Source organism: Podarcis raffonei, chromosome 1, assembly GCF_027172205.1.
Source record: "Podarcis raffonei isolate rPodRaf1 chromosome 1, rPodRaf1.pri, whole genome shotgun sequence".
NCBI lineage: Eukaryota > Metazoa > Chordata > Lepidosauria > Squamata > Lacertidae > Podarcis > Podarcis raffonei.
In genome coordinates, this window is record NC_070602.1 from 91,316,089 (window position 1) to 91,331,997 (window position 15,909).

Here is a 15,909-nt window from a genome sequence, read left to right on the forward strand (position 1 = left end):
GCATATATTCAACACAAAAAACAGTGACAATTTGTTGTTGACAAAGGACAGTTGGACATAGAAAGGGCCCCATTACCTCCAGTGGCTTAGGGCCTCATCAAACCTAAATCAGGCCCCACCTCATGTTAGAGCTCCCCAGTTTGCTGGTGGGAGGTTCACACACAGTCAGCAGACTGCATGAACAAAACAGCTGGAACTCACTGAAATGTTTTCGTCATCACTTTAACTAATATGCAACAACAACAGCAACAATTACAAAGCCCTACAGCACTCCAGTCTGAATAACAACCAAAGCTAAATCCCAAACATTGCAGTTGAATTTGCATTCATTTATTATTACTTATTTATTACATTTATATCCCACATTTCTTGCAAGGAGTACATGATATACTCCCCCTACCCATTTTATCCTGATAAAGCTGAGAGACAGAAAGTGACTTGCCCAGGGTTGCCCAGTGCACTGCTTTTTATTTTTATTTAATTTATGTTTAAACTTTATTTTTCAGTTTCAAAAAATACTTGGGACAATATACAGATACCCACACGAACATTCCATGCATAAACAGTGCAAATTATAACAGTCAAACATTAAGCAGGTTTGTGCAGTAGTCGAGAGTTCATTACAGCAGTGTCCTCTATGCTCTGTCTTAATCAATTGTCCCTGGGGGAGCTTAGTGAACCTCTGGACTGAATGAAGCAATTGCATTCTCTTAAGAGAAAAGTGTGGCGGAGGTTAACCCAAATAAACTTCCTAAATAATTCATTGAGGTGAGTGGGGCTGAGAGACTTCAAAGAAGTGTGACTGGCCCAAGGTCACCCAGCAGCTGCATGTGGAGGAGCGGAGACGCGAACCCGGTTCACCAGATTACGTGACTACCGCTCTTAACCACTACACCAGTGTTTCCCAACCTTGGGCCTCCAGCTGTTTTTGGACTACAACTCCCATCATCCCTAGCTAGCAAGACCAGTGGTCAGGGATGATGGGAATTGTAGTTCAAAAACAGCTGGAGGCCCAAGGTTGGGAAACACTGCACTACACCACACTGGCTCACGTTACGAACTGTGCAGCAGCAAAATCAGTATACAAAGTAGACTTGCTTCATAGCATTATTATAGATTTTAATCAAGTAATCTGAAATGCTACCAAAACTATTAATTATGGGATAGATGTTTTAGGTCTACTAATAAATAATAATAAATCATTCACGTACAAGGCTAATTTAAACTCATAACACTACTGTCTTAATGAAGACAGCAGCAGCCAAAGAGCTTGAAAGTCCTCAGTGGCATTTATGAATCAGGCCTCTGCATCCATTTTCGCTGTAAGCACAGGACAAAACTGTACTGGATCAAATGAAAATGATCCACCAGCACTGCTGATCAGTCAGCTGCAATCCTAGATTGTTTGTGGCCAGCTACTGATATTGATAGGAACACTGCCTCTGAATAGTGGATTTTCTATTCAGTTATAATGACTAATGGCCATTGGCAGACCTCTCTTTGTGGGTCAAATCCCTTATTAAAAGGAGCCTCAACCTGTGGCTTTCCCCAGCAAATTCATGGAAGCAAATTCTGTAAGATAATTATGTGTTGCATGGAGAAGTACCTTCTTATGCTTGACCTTGGTCTAGTGCTACTCGGTTTCATTTGTATGGATGACCCTTCATTGTAACATGAGAGAAGGATTGAGGGCTACCAGGAGGAAACTGAAGCTGTCCGGCCTTCCCAAAACACTGCAGTCCTCACCTGATGAATGCCATATGCAAGGTAGCTCCAAAGGAGGGTAGAAAATAGGTGCTGCAACAAACCATGACAGTTCACACAGAGTGAACTGCAATTCCAAAATGGCGTGTTTCTCAGTATGTTATATTGTTCAGGTTTGTAAACATCATAGTGCTGATATTGATAAGTATCATCTAATCCAGGGTTTCCTAAACTTGGGTTTCCAGCTGTTTCTGCAGTACAGTTCCCATCATCCCTGACCACTGGTCCTGCTAGCTAGGAATGATGGAAACTGTAGTCCAAAAACAGCTGGAGACCCAAGTTTGGGAAACCCTGATCTAATCCCTTATACTCCACCTCAGTCACTGAGATCATCTCATGGAGCACTTCCGGAAGTTCTCCACACCCCTGAGCTTTAGCTGGCCTTCACTAAGGGCCTGAAGCCTTTTAGTGTATCAAGGTCTACCCTTTGGAACTCCCCACCAGTAGAGGTTTGGGAGGAACCACCCCTGCCTTGTATCAGACATCTTCTGAAAACTGCTGTTTAGACAGGCCTTCACAATATGAATTACTCTTTTTAACCACAGGTATCTACTGATGCTTTACTGGTGTATTTGGTCAGGTTTTATGGATATTTATGGATTTCTTTTATTATATTTTGCATGTTTGTAAGCTGTCTTGATATACTTTAGGAAAGTGTGGGTTTACAAATGTTTTAATTAATTAATTAAATGCTCTGGCAGTCATTCACAAAGAATAATGCCATGAGGCAGACAGCACTCAAGAACCAAAATATCCAGAGCACCCTGGATATTCAGAGGTAAGCATGAACATTATGCTTCAAAGAACACTCGCTTCTAAGTACAACTTTGTACCACTCTGCATGACTCCGTACCACCAACTGAGCTCCAGGCGGCCCAGTTTTGCAAACAATAGTAATACGTGCTTTGCTCAGTCGGTTCAGACATAATTTACTTCTTAAAACATGCCATGGGGATTTTGTTTTTAAAAGCAACATTTCCCACCTAATCTCTTAATTGTGAAGTCTACTGTAAAAAGCCCCTTTCCTGGCCTCTGTGTGAATGCCAGGGATTAGGGTTTAACCCTTTAAAAAACACTTATAACACAGTGAACGATTTGTGAAGGAATCATCATTTAGTATCCCTGTTAGCGCAGGTGGCGCTGTGGGTAAAAGCCTCAGCGCCTAGGGCTTGCCGATCGAGAGGTCGGCGGTTCGAATCCCCGCAGCGGGGTGCGCTCCCGTCGTTCGGTCCCAGCGCCTGCCAACCTAGCAGTTCGAAAGCACCCCCGGGTGCAAGTAGATAAATAGGGACCGCTTACAAGCGGGAAGGTAAACGGCGTTTCCGTGTGCGGCTCTGGCTCGCCACGAGACCCGGATGTCACGCTGGCCACGTGACCCGGAAGTGTCTCCGGACAGTGCTGGCCCCCGGCCTCTTGAGTGAGATGGGCGCACAACCCTAGAGTCTGGCAAGACTGGCCCGTACGGGCAGGGGTACCTTTACCTTTACCTTTATTCCTGTTAGGCAGACAGCTGATATAAACGTTTCATCAGTCTCAAATGCAGAAAGGCAATTTGAAAGTAACAGCCCAGCTATACTGAAGCCAACATTAAAGTTATCTCCCCTTTGATTTCATCAATTAGATCAAGGTTTAAAAGAACAAAACTATATTGCTCGACAGCCTTACAGAAAGAGAAACTTCAAGTAACAAGTCCCCCCTAGCAGAAGCCCACACAAGAACTTACATTAGAATAACGGGGTGCCCATCTCTCTTCCCACCCTGCCAAAAAAATTGATGAACAGTTCATGGGGAGAGAGGATTGTCACACATGGCAAGCTGAAATGATGGAATGATTGCCATAGTGCTAGGCTGAATTGCTTTCCAAGATGTTGTTTAGTTGCACTTTATGTAAAAGGTTAACATCCACATCACGAAATTTTTAACTAGAGCAATGGAAATGTCGACAGTATCCTCAATCCTAACTGGTGTTCAGAAGAAAATATTAACATTATGAGCCAAACAACATTGTTTCTTTGGTTCAAGGGTATGATAATCTTTTCCTCTTGTGGATGGGGGATGACGTTGACTACAGTAAGTGTGATGAATGACCGCTATATGCAAAATGGGAGAAAATGTTCATTTTCTGATTAAAAGAAAAAGTACAACTGGGGGAAAAACAACCCTGCATCACTCAGCCCTAGCTTTTACTCCATTTCTGGCAGCTAGCAAATGTTTCTCGAAATACTCCTTTGACAGCTGCATACGTAAAAATATTTAAAATTCGTCTTAAATTTATTGTTCTTCAGGAAAAAAACACACACACCAGGAAATATATCAGATCTTGGCAAACAGTGAACGAATCCTGAAATGAGGCACAATGTGCCAAAAGAAAGCAAAGAGGGAGCGTTTTAGCAGAACAATGCAATCTTTGTGGGTCAAACTGTAATTTAAAGGTATATTTACATTAAATGTAATTAGACTTAATTGGATGCTTTGGGCTAAATGGCTAACTGTTTATTACTGAAGGCTGTATAGTCCAACAGATCCATTTCTGTCAGCTATCTTTTAATACTTTCCCCCTAGGCCTTGGCACTATTCCAAAACACTACAATTGTTAATTTAAATCTCTTAAACAGACATGTGAAATGGATGCTTAATCATAGGTGTTGTCAGTGAATGTTGTGTTCGTGATTCCTTGATATTGGAATGGTTCTAGTTGTAAGACAGGGGTGGGAAAACTCAGGCCTGGGGGCCAAAGGGACCCTTCTCCAAGCCTCTCATCATCATCATCATCATCATCATCATCATCATCATATCATCATCATCATCATTTATTATTTATACCCCGCCCATCTAGCTGAGTTTCCCCAGCCACTCTGGGCGGCTCCCAATCAAGTGTTAAAAACAATACAGCATTAAATATTAAAAACTTCCCTAAACAGGGCAGCCTTCAGATGTCTTTTAAAGAGAAGATAGCTGCTTATTTCCTTCACATCTGAAGGGACGGCGTTCTACAGGGTGGGCACCACTACCGAGAAGGCCCTCTGTCTGGTTCCCTGTAACCTCACTTCTCGCAATGAGGGAACCGCCAGAAGGCCCTTGGCGCTGGATCTCAGTGTCCGGGCAGAACGATGGGGGTGGAGACGCTCCTTCAGGTATACAGGACCGAGGCCGTTTAGGGCTTTAAAGCTCAGCACCAACACTTTGAATTGTGCTCGGAAACGTACTGGGAGCCAATGCAGATTTCTCAGGACTGGTGTTATGTGGTCCTGGCAGCCACTCCCAGTCACCAGTCTAGCTGCCGCATTCTGGATTAATTGCAGTTTCCGGGTCACCTTCAAAGGCACGTAGAGCGCATTGCAGTAGTCCAAGCGGGAGATAACTAGAACATGTACCACTCTGGCAAGACCATCCGCAGGCAAGTAGGGTCTCAACCTGCATACCAGATGGAGCTGAAAGACAGCTGCCCTGGACACAGAATTGACCTGCGCCTCCATGGACAGCTGTGACTTCCAGGCTGCGCACCTGGACCTTCAGGGGCACAGTTACCCCATTCTATCTGGCCTTTGGGACACTCCTCACCCAGCATCCCTCTCTCCAGGCAGCACTCCTCACCAGCCCTGCCTCACACCCTTCTGAAGTGTTTCTGCCACACTCATATATGTCACTGAACCCTAATAATGCATCTAGGTTGCCTGGATGGAGGATAGAGGTGTGTGTGTGTAGAAACTAGCTTACTGCGCCAAGGTGAAATTTGCATTTGCTGCTCCACCCACTTTTGCTTTTGATCCCGCCCACCACTGGCATGTAGCCCACAAAGGGTGATGTGGCCCATGGGCTGAAAAGGGTTCCTCACCCCCATTTCTAAGAGGAGAAGCCTCTACACTTTTGGGAAGAAGGCCTACAGATAGAAAATGACAATTACTCAACGTTTTCCTCTGGTTGTAAAGGAAGGTAGAGACACTTATGATGAAGTCTCAGTCTTTATGGGAGCATGACTACTAGGCACTCTGGCATTGTCAAATGTGATCTGGAGAGGGAGACTAACTGTGTCTAATCACTAATCAAACATAAGTATAAATCCTTCCCACTAATACAAATTTCATGCCTGTGTGATTTGATGGGAGGACTTGCCATTAAGTAAATAAAAAGCCACCAGAGGTGGCCTGAAAAGTTGTTTCAAACTGCGCTAATCGCCAAGTAGCTAGATTTCCCCCTGTATCCTAGCCTGCGTTTTACCACCTTCATGAAAAGCTTTTCTACAACATTTGCTTTTGTTATCACACAGCGTATACTGTACATTCCTGTTTCTAAACAGATCCAGACTGTGTAGCAGAAAGCTGTTAACTGGCATTAATGGACCCAGTGTGCTTCCCCAGAAAGAATAACATAACAGGTAAGAGACAAAAAGAAAGCAGGGGGGGGGTTTTCAATTTCTACAACTATCCTGAAGCAATGCAAACAGAGCATTGGCATGAATTTCAGAAGAAGAATAAATGGGTAGCAAGTATCAGAGTGCATCCTATTAATTGAGCGCAAATTACTAGAAAGTATCTGCCAACAACTGTAATCTGGAACATCACTTCTTCAGGTAACTCTATGGAATAGATCTAATGCTCAAGTTAAGTCACAGGAAGCTGAAGTTCCTAGTCCACCAAGCCTAAGGAATCAGTGCTCTGACAGGCTCTGTCGGCTAGCCTTTGAAGGGATGCATTTTGATGCTCTGTTTCATTCTGTCTTGTATTTTTTACCCTATTTTTCAGGGTATGTAACCTCACAAGATAGCTTACATGTACAATAAAAACATAGCATAGATTTATAAATTATCCAAATGCAGACCAGAATAAGTACATTTTAAACCATCTGTTAAAAAAACATGCAGATGCCAAGGGTATTCCAGAGGTCCTGGCCCCCATTTCCTCTTTCCTTCCAAGCTTTGTTTGAATACATACAGTTACCCAGTTTCCAGTTATGGATTGGTTCCTTTGCATTAATTATAACCCCTACCCTCCCGAGCCAGCACAGGCAATGTCCAGCAACGGTAAAAGGGGTTGCAGTGCAACAGCTAATGTGCACCCAAGGTTGGAGAAGGCTGACTCTGAGCAACAGAGGACAAACTGGAACTATTCTCTTTTCAGAACTTATGCCCAAATTCTGAAACTGCTTTTGTGCTGTTCCTTGAAAACCGCTACTTCCCAAAATCAATTGTGGGAGTGAAGTCCTTGACCACATATTTAAAGAACATGAACCGAGTTTATCCGTTAGAAGAATGCCATGTACACATATGACTTCATGATCATAACAATGTGAAACAAGACTAAATAGGAGTCTGATCCAACTGTAATATTTACCCGCCTGAAGTACTGATGTTATTAAAACCCCATGCTACAATTTAACTTGAGAGCAATTTCAGTGATACAGCTAAAGTGATTTTAAATAATGACTGAATCCCTTGCTACGCTTAGGATCATTCGGTGAGGTTGCTGCCATCAGGATGAAGAGGACACCTATTTGCAAACAGCACTTCCCTCTGAAATTCTTATAATCTTAACATGTTGCTACTAAGGAATTCAACAAAATCCAGCTCCTCAGCATTTTCTGCTCATACAGGGCCAACAAAAGCTCAGGAATAGTGATGGAAGAGAATAGTAAAAAGCTTCTCTGATAGCTGCTGACGTCGGCATTAATAAAGGCTAAGGATTTCTTTACAATTGTTTTAGTTAAGCTTGCACTGGCGATCTGTCACAAGACCCACTTTGCTTCTAATGCGATGCCCATTCCTGGCACCTGTCCATTCCTCCTTCGCTCAACAACACGCAAAGGGTGAAAGAGCTGAGCTAAAAAAACGAAGTGCAGAATCCCCATCCCCATGCCCCCGCATTATATTCGGAGTGAGAAGAATATGCAAAAGGGGTATGAGCACCACACTGGAAAAGCAAAGCAACAATATAAGGACCTGGGGGCCCATGTAACCCTGAAAGCCTTATTTGATGTCTTGACCTCTAGACCAATCCAGTTCCACTATTACTTCAAGAACAAATTAGCACCATTTATTATTATTATTATTTTTAAAAAGACTATTTGTGTAGCCTGTTAATTATGTAGTCAGAACAAGCATTTGATGGGAAACGTGAACATACCTGAATAAGAGAAACGTTGTGGAGACTGAGTCTGAAGAGGTAGTTCCTGTGTGAGCAAGCAAAGGAAACTTTTTAAGTATTAGAAGTTGCGCAAAACCTTTAAAGTGAATTTTTAAAAAATCATTGCACTACTGTGGCTCAGAAGCAGCATTTATGTAGACAGCGCACCAACCCTGCAGCACCAAGCAATGAAAAGCTAATAAGGGGTCTCCTTGTTTGCTCATCTTTTAATGAACTTTGTAACAACAAGAGGACTCTCCAATACCCTGTACAAAGAAAGCTGAATTTCTGGCGAGATTTGAAACTTGCCATTCTCTCTCTCTCTCTCTCTCTCTCTCTCTGACACACAAACACACACACACAGAGACAGAGAGAGAGAGAGAGAGAGAGAGAGAGATGGAACCTAAGCACTGGATCTACATCAGGCTCTAAGCACAGCAGAATCAGAAGTTCTGAGCCTCAAAAGTACTCCAGTGACATGACCATATCAACTTAGATAAGGGGGAGATTGATTGATTGATTGATTGATTGATTGATTGATTGATTGCACTTATATCACACTCTTCCCATGGAGCCAAGGACAGTAAACAGGCACACAAATTAAAAAGCAAAGCAAAAACATTATAAAACAGTTAAAATAGTCTAAAAACAAGTACAATTTAAAACATCTAAATGCAGTTACAGTTAAAAACTTTCTTCCATCCAATAATCTTGGGGTTGCAGGGGAGCATATTATTCAACCATCAGATGCCTGGGTAAACAGAAAGTTTTTCGAATTCCTCCTGAAAGTAAATGGTGATGAAGACAGGCACAACTCACTAGAAATTCTACCACCAGAGAAGAACTACTGAAAATGATCTGTCACAAGTCAATGTCAACCAGGCAGCCCCTGGAACCACCAGCAAGACCTCACCTGGCAATCGTAGGGTCTGAGATTGTTGGTATCGAGGTGAACTACTGTCTTAGGTACTCAGGTCACAAGCTATTTAGGGCTTTATATGCTAGTAACAGGACCTTGAATTTGGCCCAGTAGCTTACTGGTAGCTCACTGGGTTGTGAGTCCTGGAAATTGCCAACTTACCAGAACATCTGAGGAAGAACAGAAAGCCCCAAAATAAAAGGGAAATCTGAGACCACAGCCTTTCTTCCTATCATTCCACATCAGCACTACAGAATTTCACTATCAAGCAGGAACAGAATAAATAGGCGGGAAACAATCTATTTTGTTTAGGGAAGGTGCACAGAGATGTCTATCTGGCACACAAACATGTTGTCATGTGCAAGTAAAAATGGCGTCTGCAGGCCAGCTGTATTTTGCACACCCCTTCCATGTATCTTTTGGGTTAAGGAAAAGATGCATGAACGCTTTCTCCAACTAAAATTACCCCCCCCCCAAGGGTATTAGCTACAGAATGCAAATATGTTCTGCTATCCACAGCTAATTTCAGTGGAGGAGGGTTGGAAAAGTTACAATTTGGATCAAAACCGCAGCATGAAGGGAAAGGGTTAAAGTTAAGTTACTTTGATCAGCACTATAGTAGCCCTGATCCAAACAGGTTCCTATGACCCTTTTTAAGCCTCTCCCCTCAAAAGAATGACGTCAGGAAATCCAATCATGGATCACCCATGCTGCACACAGTTTAGTCCCAAGACTTCTAACATGTACATTTCTTAAGTTCTTTTTTCTTCTTCTTTCTGTGAGTTGAGAAAATTGTTTACTCAAGCAACTGCTTGATATTGTTTTACAAGGTAGCTTGGGCTTTGATTTATGAATTCAATTTTCTCCCACTTGGATTTCAAGTCCTGAACACAGCACCTGCATTTAAAATCTTATCTGGACACACCGCCAAATCGTCACACAAAGCCTACTTAGAACATCCATATCACATAATCAACACACTTGCTCTCCATGATCCAACATCTAAAAGATTCCTATCTACCTTTGACAGTTACTGACAAGTCAAAAGTAGTTCTTCTTCTTCTTCTTCTTCTTCTTCTTCTTCTTCTTCTTCTTCTTCTTCTTCTTCTTCTCAGATGTATCATGTTTTGCCTCTCTGCTGCTGTCAACAGTATTGTCATAGCTCAGGAGTTCCTTCATGCATCACTCAGGTAACCCCAGAAGCTCCAAGAGGAGCTCTGGCACTGCAGTTCCTCTCTACACCAGTATCACCCTGGGTTTGATGGGGACAACACAGAAATTGTGAGGAACATCAGTGTCAGCATAGGCATGAGAGCAGTCCTCATGTTACCCAAGTGAAGCAAGGACTCCAGTCCACTGCAGCAGCTCCCACACCACAAAGGCAATGCAAGAAAGCATCCTTAATCCATATTCTAGAAACAGGCCAGAATGCTAATCTATGGGTAACAAAATAACTGTGCTTCTTCAAGTCAGAAAGACCAAGAAGACAGTGAGCAGTCAGCTGCTTTTAGATGCATCAAATATAAATTTTTACGTGTTTTATAATTTCGACAGAATCTCCGTGGTCTCACTGCCTGGAGCTAGCCAAGGCTTTCCGTCACATAAGAATGTGCGGGTACCATGTTTTATAAACAGAACTTCTGTTTACCCAAACATTTGATTATCCACATCCTTTCAACATTTCCAAGGCATTTGGTTCAATGTGTACAAGCTCTGTTGTTACTGCCTAGCAACAAATTTAAGATTTCCATGGTTATACTGTATATCTTATTTATTTTCATTTTTTTTCTTGTCGGACACAGAACCCTGATGTAGTTTCACCAACTTTGGCTTTTGATTTGTAACTCTAATTCATCCATGCATTTTTCTGACAACCTTTAGGGAAATGTCATCTTGCCATTGCTAAACTAATACAATGCATAATGTATCAAAAAAATTCCAATGTGCTCCTCAGGGAGTTTGACCATTCATAAGCCTCAGGTCCCAGTTTACCCAGAGCAGGGCAACCTGAGGTTTAATGGCTCTGAATTACTATACTGTTGTTAAGAATGCTATTTAAATGCATTGGTTTTGGAAGACTCATAGTAAGAATTTGGGGCTTGTTCCAGGTTCCTGGACATGCTGTATATTTTGACTGAATAAACAACTTTAATATTATTTCTTCCATCGCTACTGAATGAGAATGGGCAGCCAATCTAATGAAGAAAAACTCAATAAGGAGTAGCATATTAATTACAGGGAACAGGTACAGTCAGCTTTCTCAGGAGAAAAGGAGAGACCACTGACATCAATAGAGCAAGTATCTTCAGATCAAAAAGCTGTCAATACAGTACAATTAACTTGCTGGGAAATGTGGCTAGGGTACTCAGGTCACTAACAAGACAAAAATGCCAAAACTCTCTGTTGGCCTTTGTTTTATTTATTTTTTCTTCCTCAGATGCACCATGACCCCATCCCAAACTCTTGTCAACACTGCTTATGTAGAATGCCAATAAAATAAAACGTCATTCTATATAAAGGCATGTTGGTGTTGAAATGATGGGACATTTCCACAGTAGATGTAACAGATTTCTACATATGGCAAATGTGTGGTTGTTGTGCCAGAGAAACCTCCACCACTGGCTTCCATATATGGATTCTAGGAAGCAGAGATTTCTAATAGACATCCAGGTGAAAAATCCAAGTCCACAAAACCAGTTCTAAAGTTGAACCAGGTTATTTCATCTCTCTCACAGCTTTGCATTTCATTAGTTTACATGCTGTTGTAAGATTAATTTTGGATTCTCAAAATCCTGTTTCCGCCAACTCATTTCATTTAACATTGCCAAATCTGTTTATCTCACAAAACGGACTTTTTCCACCAGTGCCAAACAGCCAAGTTTGATCCCTAACATCTATTGGTGTTCATACAACTAAGTGGCTACAAGCACTTTGACACAGCAAACATGCATACACAGTGTCTCACTGTGCATATAACCTGAGGACTACAAATTCCATCCTGCAGTGGGACTTGTGAGCAAATACTCACGTGCAAATATTCCTGGCCACCCGGGGGGGGGGGGGGAATGCAGAAACAAGAAACAACAAAGTGACTCAAGTTCCATCAATACAGGTATAATTTATAAGTGAATAACTGAACTGCGGTTAAATCTGAAGGCACCAAACAAATTTGAGCTAATGCCTTAAGATGGTGATTACCTTTCTCTCCAACAACCTAGTTTATTTTGGGATTTCTTAAGAGTTAAACAGCTGTACAAATCTCACAGACAAATTCTTCCATAATCTCTTTTTAATTCCTCTGTGCCTGGCTGGCAAAAGACAAAATCCTTGCCGTACCTAGCACCATAAGAAAGCATGACCTGGGTCAGGGCAAGAGAACAAGACAAAACACATAGTTAGAAGGAGCTAAGAGGTACTTATTCTCATAACAGTCAATGCTATTTGTGTGCTTATGGAAAAGTCACTTGTGAGATTGCTATCCTGAAAAGCCAAATAAACGTGGCACAAACAACATATTTAACACAAATCATATTACACAAGGATACTGACAAGCTGGAATGTGTGCAGACGTCTGGAAACCAAGCCTTATGAGGAACGGTTGTGGGAGTTGGGTATGTTTAGCCTGGAAAATAGGGGACTGAGAGGAGATATGATAGCCATCTTCAAATATCTAAAGGGATGTCACATTCCCTTAGATGAAGATGTGGAGCAAGCTTATTTTCTCCTGTTCCGCAGGGTAGGACCCAAACTAATAGCTTCAAGTTATAAGAAAGGAGGTTCTGTTTAAACATCAGGAAGAACTGTCTGATGGTAAGAGCTGTTTGACAGTGGAACGGACTTCCATGAGAGGTGGTGGGCTCTCCTTCCTTGGAGGGTTTTAAGCAGAGGTTGGATGGCCATTGGTAATTGATGCTTTAGTTGAGATTCCTGCATGACAGGTGGATGGACTAGATGACACTTCCAACTCTACAATTATTCGAAGAGAGGCCCCCACTACCCTTCCTACATATTTGCTAGTTTTTATGGGAAGGATGAAGCAAAGTGTTTATAACAAGTGTGGAAAAACAAATCTGAAGATATCTAAAAGCCACCACCTAATCTGTTTTGTAATGAAAGCACAGAACTTCTTACAAAAGGTTTATAAATATTTCACAGGGTGTTCGAAGCCAATTTGCGTGCTGTCTTATCGGCAAAGCTCTTCTCTTCAGGCACGATGCCCATCAGCAGTGGGGAAGTTGTTTAACAGAAATCTCCTTTCTAATTAAAATGAAATTAAGAACTCAGCCATCCTGCTGCATTGCGTGGAAAGTGTTTGAACCCAAGTCCTTTTCTACAGTTTCTGTTTTTATTTCCTCTTGGGATGCTTCTCTCACATATCCACATCATATACACCATCTGACCATCACTATTTCACAGTGATCCTGCATGCACACCAACACAAAACTGATTCTAAGCTGCGTCATTCCTGATAAACTGCAATACACAAACAATCTCCCCCCCCCCTCAAGCTGCACATGATCTGCAGAAAGTTAACACTGAAATGCACATACGTCATGGAAAAGCAGTCACTCAGTGCAAGAGGTGGTCTGGTAGAGGCAAATCTTGATTAACTCAGAACCACCAAATTATGTGTACAAATCCATTTTAAAGCAGATTCCTCCTCCATCCCTACTTTCACTACATGCAGGATGGAGATAACATGTGGTTGGTGAGAAACAAAGAGGGGGAATGGTCAAAGGGCACTCAAAGATCAGTATTAACTAAAAAAAAGTATAGAGAAGAACCTGGAAAAAAAGTCACACAGCCTAAGTCCAACTTCCTCTGGTTTCTATTATCCACATCAGCTAACAGCTATGCCAGAGGATCACATCTAGCCCTAGAATATATGAAGTAATAATGAAGAGGGAAAATGCCTTTGAGCATGTGTACAGTGGAGAGAGGAACAACAAGCAAAGTAGAACAGCAAGTCAGCAAATACAGGAACTCCATTTCAGTTACTAAATTTCACGCGAAAGAGTGATAGTCAATCAATCTGGATTGGCTGAGTACCAAATGAAATATCAGCTTCCTAGACAGTTCTCAACTCAAGCCTGCCTCTTGTTTAAAACATTCCTTCAATGCAGCACTGCATGTTCTCTCATGTGTGTATATATATATAATGCCCATTAACTCCAAACAAGTTCCATAAAAGCAGAGCTATGTGTATCAACAATTTAGATGAGATGCTGCAGCTTGCAAAGCATTTGAATTAAACCTATTTGTGTGTATTTGTACATATTGTCTAGCTTCCACTAGCCACAGAGAGCACGTAGGGTATATAGAGGCATATTCAGTAGACAGTTCATACTTGGGACTACGCTATCAACAAAGGCCTTCACAAAAGTCTCCTAAATAATCTTAGCTGTCGCGGTATAAGAGGACAGTCAGGACCTCTTAATAGCTTTGCAACTTTCCAAGAAGCAGGGAGCACAAATAAACGAACTGCTTTCACAATGGAGCTAAAGTAAGCAGCATAGACCCTCCAAGGATCTGTGATGGGGGTGAGCATCCAAGTCTGCGGATGTCACTAAATTATTAATCTTGCGCTTACCCATATATTTTCCATAAATAAAAATAGCTGGAGAATTTTCAGCAGAAAAATGGCATGAGGGAAAAAGTTAAGTTCCCCTCTTCCTCCGTCCTGTTTAAAGACAACAAAAACAAACTTCATATTGCAGTCTCAGCAGCTGCACTGTATAATTGTTTTAAAAAAGAAGTCTCCCCCCCCAAAAAAGTTATAGAACTATGCATGACTCGTAATTCCAACTTTAGCAACCTCCAGAATCCTCTCAACCTCAAAATGTTACATTCACTTTGCATTCATTCAGGCAGTTGGTCGCAGCTGTCACAGTGCAGAGCAGCTTCCTTCCTTATTCTATGCTACTGTGACAATTTTGCTTTTTAAAAAGGATTTGAAATAATGGGTCCCTCACACTATCTCTTACCACAAGGTTACCTTCACCTTAGCAACTGCCCTCTCCAAGTCAACTTCAACACCCTTTCTTTGTGAGCCAGATCAAGCTATGGTTGAAATTTCCATCCTATTTCAGAATGTCTACAGTACACACACTGCACTGAAATTACCCTTTCTGTTCCTCTTCTCTCCCTAGAGAAACCTTGAGACCTTTAATTACCTGTTTCTTTTCCTGTCTATCATAAATACAGCTTCCTAACTAATTTTCAAGGGTTCTTTACATCTTTCTATAGATTACAAAGGGGCTTTTCTTTCCCACCAGGTCGTTACTAGACGTGAGTAGCCCGTGATGTGACTTTTAAATCGGTGCCTTTCTTTTGTCTCCCAGGAAACACAGCAGAACCATGTTGGTAGAACGGAGGTTGTTTACTCTCCACAGTTTCTTTTGCCCCTTCCTCCCAATAATGTAGATAAAATCTACACAACTAACTCACTCTCTCTCTCTCTCTCTCTCTCTCTCTCTCTCTCTCTTTCTTTCTTTGGATCCACATTAACATGTCAGACAGGCAAGATAATTTCTTATCACTTGGTAGGGGGTAAACACAGCAGATTACAAGATAATACTAAGGCAGCCTATTCTAACATCGATAACTCATCTTAGCTCATTCAGTCTTGCATATACATTAGGTTTAAGTCTGCTGTATATCATGATTCACTATAAAGAGCTGAGGCACACAAGACATAATTAAATCTAAGCTTTGAACTGAAGAATATCACATCCTTAACTCTGTGCACATTAAGGGCAAGAGATCAGGACTGAGCCTATGAGGAGCCATGGAGGCAAGCATTAGCACACATTAGTCACCAGAGCCACATCCAAGGCTGAGACCTGAGTCTGCAAGATACTGCCTAAGTAAAGATGTCCACATTATCCTAGGGATTCATGAGACCCAGCTGATTGCTTTTTCCTCATAAAATCCTGAGACAGATTCCACATGCTAAGCAACATCCATTCTTGTGAAATAGTAACAGTCTTGACTACACAAACAAACAACATCAGCCAACCTTCCCTGGGCAACTTTACATCAGAGACTCATCATGTTGTGAATAGAATGTTGTGAATAGAATGTACATACAGTAGTACCTCGGGATAA

The 15,909-nt window shown here is 41.8% G+C and overlaps 1 protein-coding gene across 12 annotated transcripts in view; it reads right to left on the reverse strand.

Annotated features, from left to right (window-relative positions):
* The window catches only part of SEMA5B (semaphorin 5B), a 354,034-nt gene that overhangs the window by 118,261 nt on the left and 219,864 nt on the right, over positions 1–15,909 (reverse strand). For all 12 annotated transcript variants that reach the window (XM_053403821.1, XM_053403874.1, XM_053403856.1 and 9 more), the window contains one exon: positions 7,884–7,929. In XM_053403821.1, coding sequence (XP_053259796.1) covers positions 7,884–7,929 — 46 coding nt within the window. The remainder of the gene's footprint in view (positions 1–7,883; positions 7,930–15,909) is intronic.